Consider the following 21,007-nt stretch of genomic DNA (forward strand, 5'->3'; position numbering starts at 1 on the left):
AAGATGGGCAATTTTCTTCAACCCACGTCAGTGCAAATCTTCAATATTGCCCGAGTAAACACAGATCTGCGACATTTTTGTTGATGAATTAAATGTTTAAGATTGAGACAGAAAGGTTCGGCAGAGGAGAATCAAGAAAAAGGACCGATGAAAAGTAACGATTTCTCAGGAGTATTCTGTTCTTTTTTTTCGCAAACAATATATAGGGACATTTTGGTAAATTGATCAAAACAAGAAGTTGAAACAAAAAACAAGCTTTTGTCAGGGATTGAAAACCAATATTTTTTGAAACAAAGACTGACAAAGTATATGTTCTTGTCGTTGGGGATTTATCACAAATTTCCCCCTGAACTAACCATGAGATCAATTGAAGCATCATTCATGAACCGCCTCATCGTCTTTACATAAATTGGAAACGAGGCATTTCTTAGTTAAAATTAAAATATTATGAATTTCTCCATAGCTAGTTCTTAAAAATAATTTTTTTATTTTCATATAATATAATTTCCTTGATTGGTGCACATAAAATATACAAAATATTTTTGCTCAACTTAAATGTGTCGACCAAACTGACCACTGACTCAATTACTTAAAGAAGACAATTATGTAATTTAAAATTCATATTAATCTAAAAATTTGACAAGTGTTGAATAACTGCGACATCTTCTAGTATACTCAAATTTTTGATTTAGTATTAAATATTATAATAATAATTTAATTAAAAGAATACCATCGTTATCTCTCCACCGCCCAAATCTCCCCCACACTCCCCGCGCCTTCATGTGACCTTCAGATCTTTTATTGCCCACGTGTATGTCCCAGATTCACTTACAGATACATTCATTTCCCTTTCCCCATGTAAGGAGCACCAAGACTTTTAACAACGTCGTACTAAGGCTCAAAATCACTCCAACGACGTCGTTTTGCTCGCCAGCTTTTCTTTTGTCTATATATACAGGGCCCGATCCCTGCTTCCCAGAACCAGAACACAGCAAGATACGCTCTAAACAGCTAAATTTTCCTTCTCGATCTTGTAATTCCAAGAAACATTTACCGGAATTCGATCATTATGGCTCCGGAGATTGCTAACGCCGCCGTGAGACAGGCCTCCTCCGGCCTGTCGAAAGCCGGCAGCATGATGAGCCGGGCTTACGTCACATTCTTGGCTGGCGACGGTGACTATGTGAAAGGTGTCGTCGGGCTTGCCAAGGGGTTGAGGAAGGTGGGTTCTGCTTACCCTCTCGTGGTGGCGGTTCTGCCTGATGTCCCGGCCGAGCACCGCCGTATTCTGGTGGAGCAAGGGTGCATAGTCAGGGAGATCGAACCCGTTTACCCGCCGCAGAACCAGACCCAGTTCGCTATGGCTTATTACGTGATCAACTACTCCAAGCTCCGGATTTGGGAGGTATATAAAATATAAATCGAAAACCCATTTGTGTACGTTCTTTACAATTGGATCTCAATTTTCTCATGGAATATATAAACAGAGATTTTTAAAAAATTATTACAGTTTGTGGAGTACAGCAAGATGATATACCTGGATGGTGATATCCAGGTTTTTGATAACATAGACCACTTGTTCGACATGGAGGATGGGTACTTTTACGCAGTAATGGACTGTTTCTGCGAGAAAACATGGAGTCACACCGCACAATACAAGATTGGTTACTGCCAGCAGTGTCCCGACAATGTCCCGTGGCCTAAACAGTTGGGCCCCAAGCCCCCTCTCTACTTCAACGCCGGCATGTTTGTGTACCAGCCCAGTCTCCCAACTTATCACGATCTCTTACATGTACTCAAGATCACACCTCCTACGCCATTTGCCGAACAGGTTATAAACAATCTTTTCTATATGATTTCTCTGTTCATTTTCTAATTCCTATAATCTAAGTGAAGTTCTCTGTTCTCCTTTTTTGTTGTTATATAGGATTTCTTGAACATGTTCTTCAAGGACATTTACCGGCCCATTCCCAACGTGTACAACTTGGTGCTGGCGATGCTATGGCGCCACCCGGAAAACGTGAATCTGGAGGAGGTGAAGGTGGTCCACTACTGTGCCGCGGGGTCCAAGCCATGGAGGTACACAGGCGAAGAAGATAACATGCAGAGAGAAGACATCAAAATGCTTGTCAGGAAATGGAAAGACGTTTACGAAGACGAAACACTGGATTACAATTTCGACTCCGCGGCGGCGGCAGAAACCCAACTGGCGGCGGTGCTGACGGAGGCCGGCGGAGTTCATTTCATCGCCACCCCTCCAACAGCTTGATCGGCTCAGCTTTAATTGTCTTCATGATTCTAATTATAATGTTATACGAGAATTTTTATTTTTCTTTGAAATGTGTAATTTTATATACGAACAGGTCCAGATATGATTAGATGATATGTCTAGGCTTTTGTAAAATGTTTAAAGAATATATATTAAACATATTTTCTTTTTTGTATGTACACCTCGTTGTCTTTGGTTAAGCAATTACTGCAATTTTTTTTTAATTTAATGATTTATTTAGTTTCTTGGTTTTCGTTGGAGGCTTCAAATCGAGATTTATACTAGTTTCAAGTTCGGGCTATTGAAAATATGATTAGAATTTTAGTTTGGTTTAGTTAAGTTACTATAGAATAGCTTGAAAACTTTTGAATTATACTCTAAAATGTACAAATATAAGTTTGACGATAATTTATTTAATTATTACTAGTCCTGATATTAATATTTTTGGAAAAAATGGGATATGGACCTGGTTTTGTTTTTAATTCAATAGATAGACTTTGAATAAAAATATATTATTTTCTCTCTCCTGCTTTTTCCATTCTTCTTTCCTCTTTATTTTTTTCCTTTTTCTTATTTATTTTTTTTGAGACCCAGCAGGCGGCCTGCTGCTGGTCGATCATGCTGGGTCGACCCAACCAGCAGCAGGTCGACCCAGCATGGTCGACCCAACCAGAAGCATGGTTGGGTCGACCATGCTTCTTGCTTGGTCGACCGCTTGGGTCGACCAAGCCTGGGTGGACCCAAGCTTGGGTCGACCAAGTTGGGGCCCGGGCCCCAAATCATTGTATATATATTTTATTGTTTAGTATTATTATTAAAAATATTGGTGGCTTAGTGGTCAAAATCCAGGAGGAGAGATGAGAGCAGAGTTCGAATCTTGGAGAGGAGAGAGAGGGAGGGTGGATGTGATGAGGCCCTTTGACTGAATTAAAAAGTCAAGAGTCTCTTTTATTCAATTGAAAACAAGACCAGACCTATATATTTAAATGACCGTTTTGGGCTAGCCGTTTGTGAAATCATATGGCCTAAACGTTGTATATATTTTATTTCATAACCAGAATGCATCAGCCAACTGCTATGTTTCAAAATTATCCAATATTCGGTTTTGAATTGCTTTCCTATGTGTGCAAATACCCGAATTTAGAATTTAGAAATAAATAAATTACCAATATTTGAAACAATTAAAAAAATTCAAAAATTCAAAAAAAAATTGGTCTTTGAAACTAGATGTGAATATCCAACTTTTTTGGATTAGTCTATCACACAAAGTTTGTCTTGTGTGGTTTACCTGAGTAACGTATTTTGCAGGCTATTGCGTTTGTCCGGGGTTTATCCAGTGCACACCGAAAAATAGCGATTGCGAATTTTCAAATCATAAAAAAATGTACTATCCATCAATATCTATTTTTTTTTTGTTTTGTTTAAAATAAAATGATCGGCTAATAATCTCTTGCAAACATATCGGGAATATTTCTTTATAGCATAGAATCTCCATGCCCTTCCCTTATCTTTTCTTATCACAAACAGCAAATGGGGCTTCATTCTTTAATGACGAATTATTGTTGTCCATAACGGAGAGGCGGAGAGGTATTTATTTGACAGTACATCAACACACAAAACGAAAGAAATTTTATCTTGTGTGTCTCAGTTTCCCAAAAATACATTAAAAATCAGTATATCTTAAAAATTATCACTAGAAAATTCTCGTGACTAATCATATGATATAAAAAAATCTCAACCATCTCATTCCAACAAATATTTTAGAATCATTTGTAAATTAAGCAGAAGTTTTTCATAGTTCCAATAGTGATATAACTTCGTGCAGGGGCAGTCCTAAGAAAAATGTGGCCCGGGCAAAGTTAAAAATATGATTCCATTTTATTAATAATATATATATACATATAATATTAATTAAATAACATTCATTTACCCATAGTTATCCAAAATAAAATATTCAACAACCAATATTATTTAAAATTACACTTATTGCATTTTTAAAACAAAGTCGTTATTTTTTGATATTTTATGATGAATATTTGTGCAAGAATGGAACTATTTAACTAAATTCATAAAAATATAAAATAATACTAAATAATGAAGTCAAATAAGAACAAAAAATACACATATATATAGAAGAGAGATAATAAATTAATGTAATATAAATTAATAAAATAATGATGCAACAATCCATTAGTAAATGAAAAAAAATGAAAAAAATTCTACCTTTTTAAAATTACTCAATTTTCATAACCTACAATCTGAGTAATCAACAAAGTTTAATTGATTGAATAATAAGTAAGAAAAACTTGACGGTATGTCTACCTATGATGCAACGGAGGTCTGCGAAAAATTTCCATGCATGTATTAAATTGGTTGGAAGGCCGCACGAGGAAAGGAGATAGAAGTTGAACAGAGTTAGTGAACCATTTAACTCATTTGGAGCAATATTTTTGTCATAAAAACATATTCACGATTTCTATATTTTGTTATAACACTATTTATTAAATAAATTTATTTGGATATTAATTTAAATACTAATTAATTTTTAAAAATAATCGGGGGCCCATCTTAGTTGGGCCCTGGGCGGTCGCCCCGGCTGCCCTATCTTAGGGCCGCCCCTGACTTCATGATGAGTTGGATTACTCATTATCACGCCTAGAACCTAGGTCTGTGTCTGCGCGACTGCACAATAGACCCGTATAATAAATACTTCGTATTCGTCCTCGCGTTAAGAAAATGATTAACCCAAGTTGCTATAGATGTCCATTGTAGCCTATTATAAACTCATTTGAAATCTTTCATTTTTCATATGTGGGATTGGAGTATCGCAATCACCCCTCCTTCAGAATGCGATGTTCTCGTTGCGACCTGACCTCTCGATCCACCAGCACTTGTGTTGAAGAAAGTGTCTCGAAAGCTTGGGACTTCTATAGGATAAGAAAATGGAAGAGTTCTTGTAAGACCCGAGATTATTTAATTTTAATTCGAAAATATTTAATTTGAAAATATTTAGAGTTTATAATTAAATTCTAATATTCTTAAATGAATAAGGATTGAAATTGAATTAAATCGCTTTTCCGGGAACTGAATTGCAAATAGCCAAAAATTCAGGGACTAAACTGCAATTTGGCTAATATATATCTAAAATTACCTTTAATATATCTGATTTCAACGTGAATAGGCAGTAGGAAAGGAGAAGAACGGCTGAACAAACCCTACGCCATTTTTGCTCCGTAAAAGCTTCGATATCTTGTTATCCAGCCGTCAGAAATTCGAGATAAATATATATCTCCGATTACCGCTCCGAGAGCTACATTTTGGTACAAGTTTCATTCACTTTTCTCAGATTTTATTTTTATGTTGAAGATGGAATTTTATGATTTTAAGATATATGCATATATGAGCTGTACCAATTACGTATTCGCAGACGGTTCGGAAAAAGACTGTCGTTCGGATTTTATATGAATTTGGAAAGAAAAATTCGAACACTACCATGTCTGAATGCTACTGATTTTTATGTTATTGAGCTGTTATGTTAGAGATTATGTTGGAAATTGATTGTTGGATTGATTTGGATATTATTTGGATCACCGGTTTTTAGCCGTTACGCCGCCGGTTTCAAAATTTGTACCTATTTACAATTGTTGATTGAGATAGTGTATTAGTGCTAAGTCCCAAACACTTCATTTCAGATTGATATTGAAGTTTTCCGAACTCGAGATCGTCGATTCGAACCGAGAAGAATTGAAGCAAGGTTTGCTAGCATTTGCAATTGAGATTGAGTTAAAAAGCTGAGCAGATTTATATATATGTTGTTGTTGATTGTATTTTTAGATTTGAAATACATTCAAACTCGACATTGAAAGATATAAATGACAGCTAATCCAGATGAGATAGAATACTCGAAATAGTTATGATTTTCGAGTATTCCCTTGTTAATCACATACTTGTTTGATTATGTGCCTTATGTGATTAGATGATTTTCTTGCTTGGCTTGCTTATTTGCGTAGATGTTCAAGATTTTTTACAGTCTTTTATGCATACAGATTATGTTGCATTCATCTTGAACTATAGCCTGAAAAGCACAAAGGGCTGAAAGGCCTAGAGTGCAGATGACGTTTGGAGAACTGTAGTTGAGTGACACTGAATGTAGATTTACGTCCAGAGCTAGATGACTCACTATAATTGTACCAAAGTCAAGGGATATAAAATACTTGACGTCACCTCGATTGGGTGAGTTGGTGATTCGTTTGAGAATTTTATTCCCCGGGATCCCAAGAACCAATATTCGATTGATATCAAACTTGATAGCCTTCATTTGAAACATGCATTGCATTCATGTTTATTATATTGCATGTTTTGTTGTTTATACTGAGATTTTATTCTCACCAGAGTTATCCAGCTATTGCTGTATTTTGTATGTGTGCATGACAATAGGTGGGGCAGGAGCTGGTCAGACTCGACGTGGATATATCGAGATAGAGTTTTAGCATGTGAGGACTCGGATTTTAAGCAAAAGAACATGTCTTTTGAGTTGTTAAACATGTTAAAACACAAACAAGAACTTTTGTATATATGTTTGCGAGTACTCGTTTATATTTGATGTTGTGTATCCTAGATGAAGGGATTAATGTAGTTTACATGTTTATGATTGTGTAGTTTCATAAGAATGCATGTAAATGAGGTTTGAGATTGATTAAGAGTTGTATATTTCATGTTTACAGCTTTGCAATGTTTAATTCTGAATTTTTAGTACAGGGCACGGACCCCGTGCCAAGGTCCGTGCAGGGGTCCGGGTGTACTCTGCCTTGAAATCCCTTTGTTGTCGAATTTAGACTTGGGCACGGACCCAGGTCCATAAGAGGCACGGACCCCGTGCCTTGGTCCGTGCAGGGTCCCGACCAAGGTCCGTGTGTGGTCTGCCCGGAAAAAAAAATTTATTCTTTTCGCGACGTGTTTTCGCGTCGCCAAATGTCCTGTATTATTTATTTGATTATTAGGCAGACTAATATTCAGATTGAATATTTCGAGTTATTAATTGCCCTGTAAGATTAGATAAGCACTTGAGGTCCCCACAACAGGTGGTATCAGAGCATAAGTTTCTGGTGTAGGATAGAAGTTAATGAGCGAGGTAGATTGAGTCTACATGATTGCTTTATATTGCATGAGATTACATGTGGTATCTGATTATGTGCAGTATATGCGAGCATGCTTTATATTGCAAGACTTATGTGATTGCATGATTATGTGCTTTCATTGCTACTGCATGCTAGATATATGCAATTGTATTCCAGATTTTCCTCAGTCAGAATCTGAATTCTCATGAGAACTCATGAGAATGCTTATCAGAGAAGGATGGAATAAATTGCTGAATATGATATTGTTTATGCACTAATCTGTTTGACATTCAGATATGCCTCCCCGTAAAGCATCGGTCACTAGACAGACATTGGCTGTTCCTCAGGCCGAACCAGCACCAGTACCACCGCCAGTTGCTGAGCCTCAAAATGCACAGGGTAGTACATCTGCTGATTCTATAGATGCTACTGCTACGCCAATGGAAACACTACTGAAACGATTTCAGTCGTTCAAACTGCCAAAATTGAAAGGAACAGAAAATTCATTTGACTGTGAGAATTGGTTAGAAGATATTGAACAGTTGTTTGAGTCGCTTGATTATTCCGATGATTGTCGTATCAGACTTGTAATACATCAACTTCATGAAGTTGCCAAGAGTTGGTGGATTACTACAAAAAGAGATTTGGAACATCGAGGTACGACTATCACCTGGACTGTCTTTAAAACTGAGTTCTATCAACGTTTCTTTCCAGTCTCTTACAAAAAAGATAAGGGTGCTGAATTTGCCAATCTGAGGCAAGGCAACTTGAATATTGAAGAAAATGTGGCCAAAATTTCAAGTCTTTTGAAGTTTGCCCCACATATAGCAGTGACTGATGAAGCTATGGTAGACCAGTTTATTAATGGTCTCAATCCAGATGTGTTTACCCTTGTGAATAGTGGACGACCCAATAATTTTGCTGAAGCACTGAATAAAGCTAAAGGATCAGAAGCAAGTTTATTGCGACAAAGAGGAACACCATTCATTCCACAGCCATATCCACAACCTGTATCAGCATCAGTGTTACCCCAGAATTCACCACAGTTTCAGCAACCATCTCCTAGATTTGAGGGAGGAAGTAGTGGCAAAAAGGATTCTAGATTTAGGCCTAAAGGGAAGCAATTTAAAAAGGCTAGCAGTAGTTCCTCCAGTTCGAGTGGACAGAGGTCGTTTGGTATAGGGCAAAGATCTAGTGATTCAGGGGTTTATTGTGGCAAGTGTGACGGACAACATGATACTGATCAGTGCAGAGGTGTGTCATGGAATTGTAATATCTGTCGCCAACCAGGTCATTATGCCAAGGTGAATCCTCAAAGAACAACAGAACGTACATCTGGTGCAAGTTCTTCTCGACCAATACCTCAGACCGAAAGACAATCAGTGCACTCATTTCAGCCTCAACAACAAACCCGATCAGGAGGAAGCCAGACTGTGACTCAACCTCCTAGGCAACAGGCACAGGTATTTGCATTGACTGAGGAGCAGGCTCAGGCAGCACCTGACGATGTTATAGCAGGTAACTGCTTTATCTTTGGTTATCCTGCTTACGTTTTGATAGATACAGGTGCATCACATACATTCATATCTGAAAAATTTGTTATGATGCATTCTTTATCGTCTGAGTCATTGCCTACTGTTGTTTCTATTTCTTCACCTTTGGGTGAATGTATTGTATCTGTTAGAATAATTCGAAATTGTACTTTACAATATGACGAGAATGTGATTGATTTGGATTGTATAGTACTTGGATTATCAGATTTCGATTGTATTGTTGGTATAGACATGTTAATCAAGTACAGGGCAACTGTAGATTGTTTTCAGAAAATGGTCAGATTTAGACCAGACATGGTAGCTGAATGGAAATTCTATGGTAAGGGTTCTCGAGCCAAGATCCCTTTGATATCTGTGTTATCTATGACCCGTTTACTGCAGAGAGGTGCAGAAGGATTTTTTATTTATGCAGTCGATGTATTGAAATCCAGTCCAACAGTGACGATATTCCAGTGGTGCATGAATTTGCTGATGTATTTCCTGATGAAATTCCTGGTTTACCTCTAGTTCGGAAAATAGATTTCAGCATTGAGTTAATGTCAGGCATGCAACCAATATCCAAAGCTCCTTACAGAATGACACCTATTGAATTGAAGGAGTTGAAGGATCAGTTAGAAGATTTGCTGGCCAAAGGGTACATTAGGCCGAGCGTTTCACCTTGGGGCGCTCCGGTACTTTTTGTACGAAAGAAAGATGGGTCTATACGATTATGTATAGATTATCGTCAACTGAACAAGGTAACAATAAAGAATAAATATCCACTGCCTAGAATAGATGATTTGTTTGATCAGCTACAGGGTTCAACTATCTATTCTAAGATCGATTTGCGATCCGAATATCATCAGCTGAGAGTACGAGATGAAGATATCCCTAAAACTGCTTTCAGAACAAGGTATGAATATTATGAATTTATTGTCATGCCTTTTGGTTTAACCAACGCTTCTGCAGTCTTTATGAGATTGATGAATAGAGTATTTCAGAAATACTTGGATGACTTTGTCATTATTTTTATTGATGATATCTTGATATATTCCAAGAATGTGCATGATCATGCTGAACATCTCAGAATCGTATTACAGACTTTGAGAACTGAGAAACTATATGCCAAGTTATCGAAATGTGAATTTTGGTTGCAGAAAGTTGTGTTTCTTGGGCATATCATTTCAGGTGATGGCATTTCAGTGGATCCAAGCAAGGTAGAGGCTGTACTGAATTGGCCTAGACCAACATCAGTGCCAGAAATACGGAGTTTTATGGGCTTAGCAGGATATTATTGCAGATTTATCAGATATTTTTCTAGTGTTGTGAAAATTACTCGCAAGCGTACGAGTGTCAAGTTTTAATATAGTGAAAGAGTGAGTGTCGATCCCACAAGGAGTAATTTGAAAATATTCAATACTTGTAATTAAAATAGTCTTAATTTTATCTAGAAAATCAATCTTTGGATATTTGCTGAACAATTAAATAAATAGTAAAGTTTGTAAAACGCGCACACACACAATCCTTAAGAGATTATCAATCAGAGAGAAATAGTCTAGAGGTTTTGATTTCACCTGGTCTCGACAACATTCATTCCTAATTAATCTATTTTCATGAGTTCATTTCAATTAATAACCAAGAACACATAAATTATACTATTTTCCTCTCCCGAGTATCAAATAGAATGTATCAATCACATATCGATTCCAATATCCCTATTAAAAATCTACTTGTAATGATATGTGTAAAACAATGTTCTTTCTAGGCTCTATTAAAGTTATAAGCTCTCCCGAGTCATGTAAACAATTAATAGTGTGAATTCTATTGATCCTATTCGAAATCCCCTCTCCCGAGTGCCGGATTCTAAATAAATATGACAAATCAATTTATGGCCAGTAAATTGAAAAGACTATCAAAACTAGAATCACAATTAGTTTAGAAGAACTCAATTTATTAAAATCAATAATTCATAAACATGTCTTGACCAAGCTACGTCAACCTCTAGACTTAAAAAGTTTAGTTCATAAAAAAAATAGTTGAAACCAATTCATATTCATGAAACTAGACATCAAATCAATAATATAAATTCAAGAGAAAGAAAACAAATCCAAATATTCGATCTTCCGTGTCCGGATGATCTATCTTCGTCTTTGTTGTTTGATGTTCTTCCAAATTGTGCAGAATTTTCTCTTCCAAAGTCTCCAAAATCTTCTCTCGATCGATCCTTGATGTGTTTCTCTCTATGCGGCGGCTTCTCCTTCAATTGTGTGCAAAAGAATCCCTTTTATATGTGTTTCAAATCCAATAAATAAAAGCCCAAGAAAGTCCAAAGGTTTCCTTCCCGAAAAACCCAAAAAACTGACTTTTGCGATGGCGCACCCGCGCCTGAAGAGATGGGCGCCCACGCATGCCTCTCTGTCTCCCGGATGCTCAAATTTGCCCTGACGCGCGCCCGCGCGTGAATGAGGCACGCCCGCGCATGCCTCTCGGGTTAGAAAATTTGCATCGCGCGACAATTTTCAAAAAATCATATCTCACAATCTAACCGTCGGATTGAGCTGAAATTTTGACAGTAGCTTCAAAACATCCTAAAATTTATTCTGGATGCTGGATATTGGATTTTGATGCCTCAATAATGTCCAGTAATTTTCTGAAGTTGATACTCTATAATGCATCCTTCCGCTTCTTCTTGCTACTTTTGCGTCAATCCTTGCAACTCACAAAAACAACAACTAATACACATAATATCCACTCGATACATCACAAAAGTCAAGCCAAATCATATATAAATTAAGTGCATAAATTGAACTTATCATCTAGCATTTCCAAGCCTATTACGCAATTGACTTAGAAAAATAAGCCGTATGTCTGGACTGAAGCTTGTGAAACTAGTTTCTTGGAGTTGAAGAAGAGGCTTACAAGTGCACCTGTCTTGACGATTCCATCAGGTACGGGTGATTTTGTTGTATATTGTGATGCTTCTCACAAGGGTTTGGGTTGTGTGCTTATGCAACGAGGTCATGTTATCGCTTATGTTTCGAGATAGTTAAAGCCACACGAGACTCGATATCCTATCCATGATTTGGAGCTTGCCGCTATCATCTTTGCATTGAAGATATGGCAAAATTATCTTTATGGTGAGAAGTTTAAAATCTTTTCTGATCATAAAAGCTTAAAATATCTGTTTTCGCAGTCAGAATTGAATATGAGACAGTGTCGATGGCTAGATTTATTGAAAGATTTTGATTGTGAGATTAAATACTATCCAAAGAAATCTAATGCAGCTGCAGATGCCTTAAGTAAAAAGGTATGTTCATTATCCTTATCTACGATAGATGTATCTCAAATGGTAGAAGATTGTTGTATTTCTGGATTAGTATTTGAAACAGATATGCAGCCTATCAGAGTTTGTGCTATTAAAGCTGAGCCAAAACTTTTGATGAGGATCAAAGAAGCACAGAAAGTAAATCCGAATATTCAGAAATCGATTGCTATGGTCAGATCTGGACATCAATCCGAATATCAGGTCAGTGCTGATGATGTGTTATATGTGAATAACAGATTGGTTGTTCCAGATTATTCAGACTTGAAACAGCAGATATTGAAAGAAGCTCACAGCAGTCGATTCAGTATTCATCCTGGTGGCAGAAAAATGTATAATGATCTGAAGATGCAGTATTGGTGGAAACAGATGAAGTCAGATGTGACTGAATTTGTATCCAGATGTTTAAATTGCCAATAGGTGAAAGCTGAATGAAAGAAGCCAGGTGGTTTCTTACAGAGTTTATCAGTTCCAGAATGGAAATGAGATAACATCTCCATGGATTTTTTCACACAGCTACCACGTTCATCCAGAGGGTGTGATGCCATTTGGGTGATTATTGATCGTTTGACAAAATCAGCATGTTTCATTCCATACAAGATGACGTACAGACATGATCAGATGACAGAGATCTACGTCAGAGAAGTGGTAAGATTACATGGTGTGACTAAATCTATCATTTCAGATCGAGACCCTAGATTTACATCACACTTTTGGCATAGCTTGCAACAAGCTCTTGGTACTCAATTGCATCTGAGTACACCTTATCATCCTCAAACAGACGGACAGTCAGAGCGGACTATACAGACACTTGAGGATATGTTGAGAGTTGTAATACTAGACTTTGGTACTAGTTGGCAAGATTCATTACCACTTGCAGAATTTTCTTATAATAACAGCTATCAGACTGGCATTGAGATGACTCCATTCGAATCACTGTACGGAAAAAAAATGTAGATCACCATTATATTGGGATGATATCTCAGACGTACCAGATGTTGGGCCGGATATGATCCGAGAAATGACTGAAAAAGTGAAGCTTATACAGAAAAGAATGAAAACATCTCATGACAGACAAGCAAAGTATGCGAATATCAGATGACGACCACTATATTTTGATCAGGGAGACAGAGTTTTCTTGAAGATTTCTCCATTTAGAGGTACAGTCAGATTTGACAAGAGAGGAAAGTTATCTCCGCGTTTTATCGGTCCATATGAGATTATCGAGAAGATAGGCGATCTTGCTTATCGACTAGCTCTACCTTCATCTTTGTCTGGTATTCATGATGTATTTCACGTCTCAATGCTACGAAAGTATCAGCCTGATCCTTCACATATTCTTCAGCCTGATTAAGCTGAACTTGACGAGACTCTCAGTTATTTTGAGCATCCTATTCCGATTCTTGATCGCAAAGATAAACAGCTCAGAAACAAGACGATTCAGCTAGTCAAAGTTCAGTGGAGTCGACATGGCACAGAAGAAGCGACTTGGGAGACTGAGTCATTTATGAGACAAAGATTTCCAGAGTTGTTTCATTGATGTGAGTTCTTATTCTGTTTTCTGTTATTTTATTATCTTATGTGTATATAGATTGCATATATAACTTGCTTATGATTTCGAGGACGAACTCATTCCTTAGAGGGGGAGAAATGTAAGGCCCAAGATTATTTAATTTTAATCCAAAAATATTTAATTTGGAAATATTTAGAGTTTAGAATTAAATTCTAATATTCTTAAATGAATAAGGGTTGAAATTGAATTAAATCGCTTTTCCGGGGATTGAATTACAAATAGCCAAAAGTTCAGGGACTAAACTGCAATTTGGCTAATATATATCTAAACTTACCTTTAATATATCTGATTCCAACGTGAATAGGCAGTAGGAAAGGAGAAGAACGGCTGAACAAACCCCACGCCATTTTTGCTCCGTAAAAGCTTCGATATCTTGTGATCCGGCCATCAAAAATTCGAGATAAATATATATCTGCGATCACCGCTCCGAGAGCTATGTTTTGGTACAATTTTCATTCACTTTTCTCAGATTTTATTTTTATATTAAAGATGAAATTTTATGATTTTAAGATATATGCATATATGAGCTGTACTGATTACGTATTCGCAGACGGTTCGGAAAAAAACTGTCGTTCGGATTTTATATGAATTTGGAAAGCAAAATTCGAACACTACCATGTCTGAATGCTACTGATTTTTATGTTATTGAGCTGATATGTTAGAGATTATGTTGGGAATTGATTGTTTGATTGATTTGGATATTGTTTGGATCGCCGGTTTTTAGCCGTTACGCCGCTGGTTTCAGAATTTGTACCTATTTACACTTGTTGATTGAGATAGTGTATTGATTTAGAAGTTGATGTGCTGAGTCCCAAACACTTCATTTCAGATTGATATTGAAGTTTTCCGAACTCGAGATCGTCGATTCGAACCGAGAAGAATTGAAGCAAGGTTTGCTAGCATTTGCAATTGAGATTGAGTTGAGAAGCTGAGCAGATTTTTATATATGTTGTTGTTGATTGTATTTTTAGATTTGAAGTACTTTCAGAGTCGACATTGAAAGGTATAAATGACAGCTAATCCAGATGAGATAGAATACTCGAAATAGTTATGATTTTCGAGTATTCCCTTGTTAATCACATACTTGTTTGATTATGTGCCTTATGTGATTAGATGATTTTCTTGCTTGGCTTGCTTATTTGCATAGATGTTCAAGATGTTTTATAGTCTTTTATGCATACAGATTATGTAGCATTCATCTTGAACTCTAGCCTGAAAAGCACAGAGGACTGAAAGGCCTAGAGTGCAGATGACATTTGGAGGACTGTAGTTGAGTGGCACGGAATGTAGATTTACTTCCAGAGCTAGATGAATCACTATAGTTGCACCAAAGTCAGGGGATATAAAATACTTAACGTCACCTCGATTGGGTAAGTTGGTGATTCGTTTGAGAATTTTATTCTCCGGGATCCCAAGAACCAATATTCGATTGATATCAGACTTGATAGCCTTCATTTGAAACATGCATTGCATTCATGTTTATTATATTGCATGTTTTGTTGTTTATACTGGGATTTTATTCTCACCAGAGTTATCTGGCTATTGCTGTGTTTTGTATGTGTGCATGGCAATAGGTGGGGCAGGAGCTGGTCAGACTCGACGTGGATAGCTCGAGATAGAGTTTTAGCATGTGAGGACTCGGGTTTTATGCAAAAGAACATGTATTCTGAGTTGTTAACATGTTAGAACACAAACAAGAACCTTTGTATATATGTTTGCGAGTACTCGTTTATATTTGATGTTGTGTATCCTAGATTAATGAATTAATGTAGTTTACATGTTTATGATTGTGTATTTGCATAAGAATGCATGTAAATGAGGTTTGAGATTGATTAAGAATTGTATATTTCATGTTTACAGCTTTGCAATGTTTAATTCTGAATTTTCAGTAAAGGGCACGGACCCCGTGCCAAGGTCCGTGCATGGGTCCGGGTGTACTCTGTCTTGAAATCCCTTTGTTGTCGAATTCAGACTTGGGCACGGACCCAGGCCCAGAAGAGGCACGGACCCCGTGCCTTAGTCCGTGCAGGGTCCGGACCAAGGTTCGTGTGTGGTCTGCCTGGAAAAAAAAAATTATTCTTTTCGCGACGTATTTTTGCGTCGCCAAATGTCCTGTATTATTTATTTGATTATTAAGCAGACTAATATTCAGATTGAATATTTTGAGTTATTAATTGTCCTGTAAGATTAGATTAGCACCCGAGGTCCCCACAGTTCTCTTCTCCAAGGAATTGGCAAACACGAGTCAGTATACTTGTGGAATACAAAGTCAATGTTGATACTCGATGATGTCTAGAAGGGATAGAAGTCTTAACAAGAAGCACCTGTGATAAATATAAATAGGTGGAGGATTTCAGAAAAGCAGAGACCTCATGACAAAAAAACCAGAAAAAGGCTTAGAAGATACAAGGGGAAATAGAGAAAGAATAGATCGAGGGAATTAGGCTTGATTGTGAAACTTTCTCTATTCACGTTGATAACTACTTGTATTAAATTCTACGGAAACAAAAGATTGGTTGTTTCTGTAGTGACTCGCACCATGATCACCTACTAATCAGAAGATTAAGCATGAAATTAATCAATAATCTTAATTAGAGTAAATGCAAAAATCAAATAAACTAAAATACCGAAAAGTAAAGCCTAGTGGTCAATCCTGTCATCCAGCCTTGATCACCACCTAACTTCCCAGACCTCTGAAGAACAACCTGCATCTGCCGCATTGAATGGGGTATCCAAAAAACAGAAAAATAACCGAAAGTGAGCCTAACATGCTCAGTACGAGATTATAATTATACGGTGTTATACATGCATGTATGCAAATGAACTGGGTACCAAGATACCCAGGTCAAGAAAACTAGCTCATAGAGCGGACCCAGGGTATATAACACTCCGCGTCGTCGCCTCAGGAGGTGACGCTTATACCCAGTGGATAATGGTGACTTGATACTAGTACAAGCGTCCAACCATATAGGTGACTTGACACAAGACTTACGTATCCAACCATCCACAAACTCGTAGGGTGAGCGCTCTACTACAATATCTCAAGGATAATGGATTAATATGCTAATGTATGCAAAATACAGTCATAACATGTTGTATCATATAAATCATGCAATCACATAATACATGCAAATACATAATACATGCATACTCAATCTGGATATCTCGAATAATACTTGCGTACCTTACTAAGACAGATCCTAGAAGCTCCCTCTAGGTTCAGGCCTACCATGCAGCACTACAATACATAAATACCATGTATTATCTAACATGCCAAACATCACTTATCATGGTCTAAAAGCCTTAATTAAACTATAGTCTAATCCCTACTTACTATAGGGAACCAAAGCCATACCTTCGTCCGTCGTCAGTCCACTGATGTCGCATGCCCCAGAGCCTGAACACAGCCTTGCTACGACCCCTGGACACCTCTTCTATTAGAGCTCCACCGCTTGGCCGCTACTACGGACACTGTCCGTAATTTAAAAACTACTACCTACTCCAAATCTTAAAGAAAGAGTACCCAAAAGCTCTTAGAATTGAGATACATGGGCCAAGGAGAGGTGAGGAATTAGCAATTGAAAATGAGGCCTCGAACCCCTATTTATAGACCTCGATCGGATAGTCCGATCCCAAGTTTGGACGGTCCGATCTTTGCATGGTTTCCACGTCGCATGCATGCGGGTTCGGACGGTCTGATCCCTATTCGGATCGTCCGATCTCTTACGTCCGGTACACCTATAGAATTATTTTTTACATCTGTCCTGGGAGAGTTCGGACCGTCCAATCCCATGATCGGATCGTCCGATTTCACCTTCTTCCGAACTCCAATCGTGCCTCCGAACTGCCCGAGCCCTATAAGCCCATTAACCATTTTTCGGGCATTCTGGACCCAAATCCTTGGTCCGTTAGATCATAATAATATCCTTTAATCATGTTTTATTGATTCTAAACAATATTATCAACTTAATCTTGTAAAATGGGACCAGACTACTATATTATCCCCCACTTAAGATAATTTCGTCCTCGAAATAAATCGTAAGTACCGATATGGATTTGAATAAGAACAACAAGTTCTTTATTCTCTCATATCATTTTACAAGATTCTACTAAAATCAAAAGATTCATCAGTAGAGCCTCAATACTAAAACTGGACCACAAAAGGAACATCTTATTCCAAATAATTGCCAGTAATAAAATCTGTATCCAATGTACCTTAGATGATTGCAAGATGTAAGACTCATCTACCAAAAATCATCATCACAGTGACACATGGAACACATTGTGGATACTAGACCTATATAGCGGCAATGTTAATCTGCACTATATCCCATTTATTTTTCAACATTCCAATTGGACTAATAAACTCTAGAGATCTCTTTCTGGTAATTAAACTATATCAACTCTCGGTTGAATTAATTCTGGTTCTTCAATCTGTCGTTTCACCCACTTATTCCCAGAACAGTGGAGTATGACATTATCGTTCGTACAATGCTTCAAATTGTGTCACACCATTATTGTTATTATAACTATTGTTTTACGCAAAATCAATCAGTGACAACTGATCTTGTCAAGCTAGACCAAAGTTCATATTCGTAACATATTTTCCAAGAGTATGAATCGTGCATTCCGACTAATCATCAGTCTTCGGATGATAAGCAGCACTCGAGCCATAAATAGTACACTCATCACGTTACAAACTCCCCCAGAATCTGAAAATACATCTGGAGTCCCATTCTCTGACAATGCCTACTGGTATGTCATGGAAACTCGCAATTTTCTGAATGTATAATCTATTATTATTGTCAAAAGTGAAGTCTTGATTACACAAAGCTCTTCATATCTTTTCATCAGAACTGAGCACACAAGTCCTTGTACATCAAAAAGATTCTCATACTAATGACTAACACTTGTCATAATACATGCGACAATCTCATTGTCCATAATTTCTGATTTTCTGAACCCTTCAGGTTCTCTTCTTGAAAATATCTATGTCATCTCTGACTGCCTTAGATGATAGTCAGAAATTGTCACTGGGCACTAATCTTGTACCAGTCTAACTAACTATTTCAAAGCAAAGTGCTCAACTTTCACTATCCAAGTGAATTCTCATACTGCCGGATCCATGTTGTAACATAGCAGGTTCATGACATCCGTCAAACACTAACTAGATCAATCATCTGATAGATCCCAAATTCTTCTGAGGAAAAAAAATATTCCTAGTCAGGAATCACTTATCCCAATAATAAGTTTAATCATTCTGACATTAGATGATACTTTAACGTAACTGTAGAAATGGTCTTTAGATTGAGTAAATTTTTCATAACCCTCTGAAGTACAAAAGACTTCCAGAGTAACATTGTTAATATACTCTACATGTCTAGTCCTGATCACAGTTCACGTCTCTCAGTATAAGTCATCTCGGTGTCCTGAGTAAATCCATTTCTTATAATTTTCATTCCTCAAGTAATCAAGATCCTGATTACTAACTGTATCTCTGATAGAATCAGATAATACTGGTCAAACCTCTTGGTTCTCCCCCAGTATCACGTGCGATAATTATCCGTCCAGATTATAACTTTGTTGCGTACTATACTTAAGAAAAATTTGAAGAATTTGGAGGAATGTTTGCCTTTTATTGAATTTGCTTATAATAGTAGTGTGCATTCTACTATAAATTTTTGTTTTTGAAATTGTGTATGGTTTTAATCCATTAACCATTTTGGATTTATTATCTTTGCCTATGAGTGAAAGGATAAATAATGATGGTAAGAAAAAAGACGGAGTTTGTTAGAAGTTTTCATGAAAAGATGCGAGCGAACATTGAGAAGAAGAATTTGCAATATACTGAGCAAGCAAATAAGAAAAAGAAAAAGATTTATTTGAACCTGGTGATTGGGTTTGGTTGCACTTGAGGAAGGAATTCCTGAAAAGGGACGGTCGAAGATATTACCTAAAGGAGATGGACCGTTCCAAGTTCTTGAGAGGATCAATGACAATGCCTATAAGCTGGATCTGCCAACTGAGTATAACGTAAGTTCAAGTTTTAATGTTTTTTATCTATCGTTGTTTGATGTAGGTGATGGACTAGATTTGAGGACAAATCTTTTTAAAGAAGGGGAGGATGATGCGACCATGCATTCACAAGTAGATGAAGTTGCTAAGAAGGCGTGAGATCCGTTGGAGCTACCACAAGCGCCAATAACAAGAGTTCGAGACAAGAAGTTTAGGAGGTGCTCCATGGGATGTTTTCAAGGGTGACACTGAGTCATGAAGGGTTTGCGATGCATGGAGATAAAGTTGGAGGACATTTGAATGTCTTTGAAGTGTTAAGTGTTCAAACGAAACCGTCTTACAAGAGATCTACGCTACTTTTTATGATAAAGTAGGGTTGACCCGTCTCACGGATAAAGATAATATATATATATATATATATATATAATAAAAATATATATTTACTTTTATGCCCTAACTAAAGTTTGACTTTTACTTTTATATCCTATATATTTTTATATGATCTTACATAAAATGTAGAATAAAAAAGTAATAAAATTTCACAATTATAAAATTTTAATTTTTTTATTCACTGTTATATAGAAAAATAGATAATAGATTTGTAAATCAATGAGAAGTTTTTCAAAGTTCCAATAGTGATATAACTTCATTAACTCGTACAATTTTACAGTGTGAAAAGTTTAAAAATTATATATATAATAAAAATATATATTTACTTTTATGCCCTAATTAAAGTTTGACTTTTACTTTTATATTTTATATATTTTTATATGATCTTACATAAAATGTAGAATAAAAAAATAATAAAATTTCACAATTATAAAATTTTAATTTTTTTATTCACTGTTAGATAGAAAAATAGATAATAGATTTGTAAATCAATGAGAAGTTTTTCAAAGTTCCAATAGTGATATAACTTCATTAACTCGTACAGTTTTATGAAAAGTTTAAAAATTAAATAAGACAAAAAATTATATGTATTGTTTTTAAATGATTTTAGCTTTTCCTAGTTCGAATTTGCTTACGGTACTTTTTCCCCTTACGTTAAATATAATAAAGATAAATTTGATGTTGACTAAAAATAGGGACTATAATATCAAATTAAAGTTTTTTAATATAAAAATCTCAAATTCAATAACATAGTAATAGGGGAAAAAAATTGGTCCACTGAGTCCTACT

General features: G+C 36.5%; 1 protein-coding gene across 2 annotated transcripts; it reads left to right on the forward strand.

Annotated features, from left to right (window-relative positions):
- The first annotated feature begins 901 nt into the window (after positions 1-901).
- On the forward strand, positions 902-2,450 carry LOC140864043 (galactinol synthase 2-like). Of its 2 annotated transcripts, none has more exons than XM_073267938.1 (3): positions 902-1,405; positions 1,556-1,831; positions 1,928-2,450. In XM_073267938.1, the coding sequence occupies exons 1-3, from the start codon at positions 1,070-1,072 to the stop codon at positions 2,267-2,269; spliced, it is 954 nt and encodes a 317-aa protein (XP_073124039.1). In that variant the 5' UTR covers positions 902-1,069; the 3' UTR covers positions 2,270-2,450. The 2 variants fall into 2 exon arrangements, with proteins under 2 accessions (XP_073124039.1, XP_073124038.1); XM_073267937.1 differs by having other exon boundaries at positions 907-1,405; positions 1,511-1,831.
- The last annotated feature ends 18,557 nt before the right edge of the window (positions 2,451-21,007 follow it).

The sequence above is a fragment of the Henckelia pumila genome, chromosome 4 (genome assembly GCF_033568475.1).
Source record: "Henckelia pumila isolate YLH828 chromosome 4, ASM3356847v2, whole genome shotgun sequence".
In the NCBI taxonomy this organism is placed as follows: Eukaryota; Viridiplantae; Streptophyta; class Magnoliopsida; order Lamiales; family Gesneriaceae; genus Henckelia; species Henckelia pumila.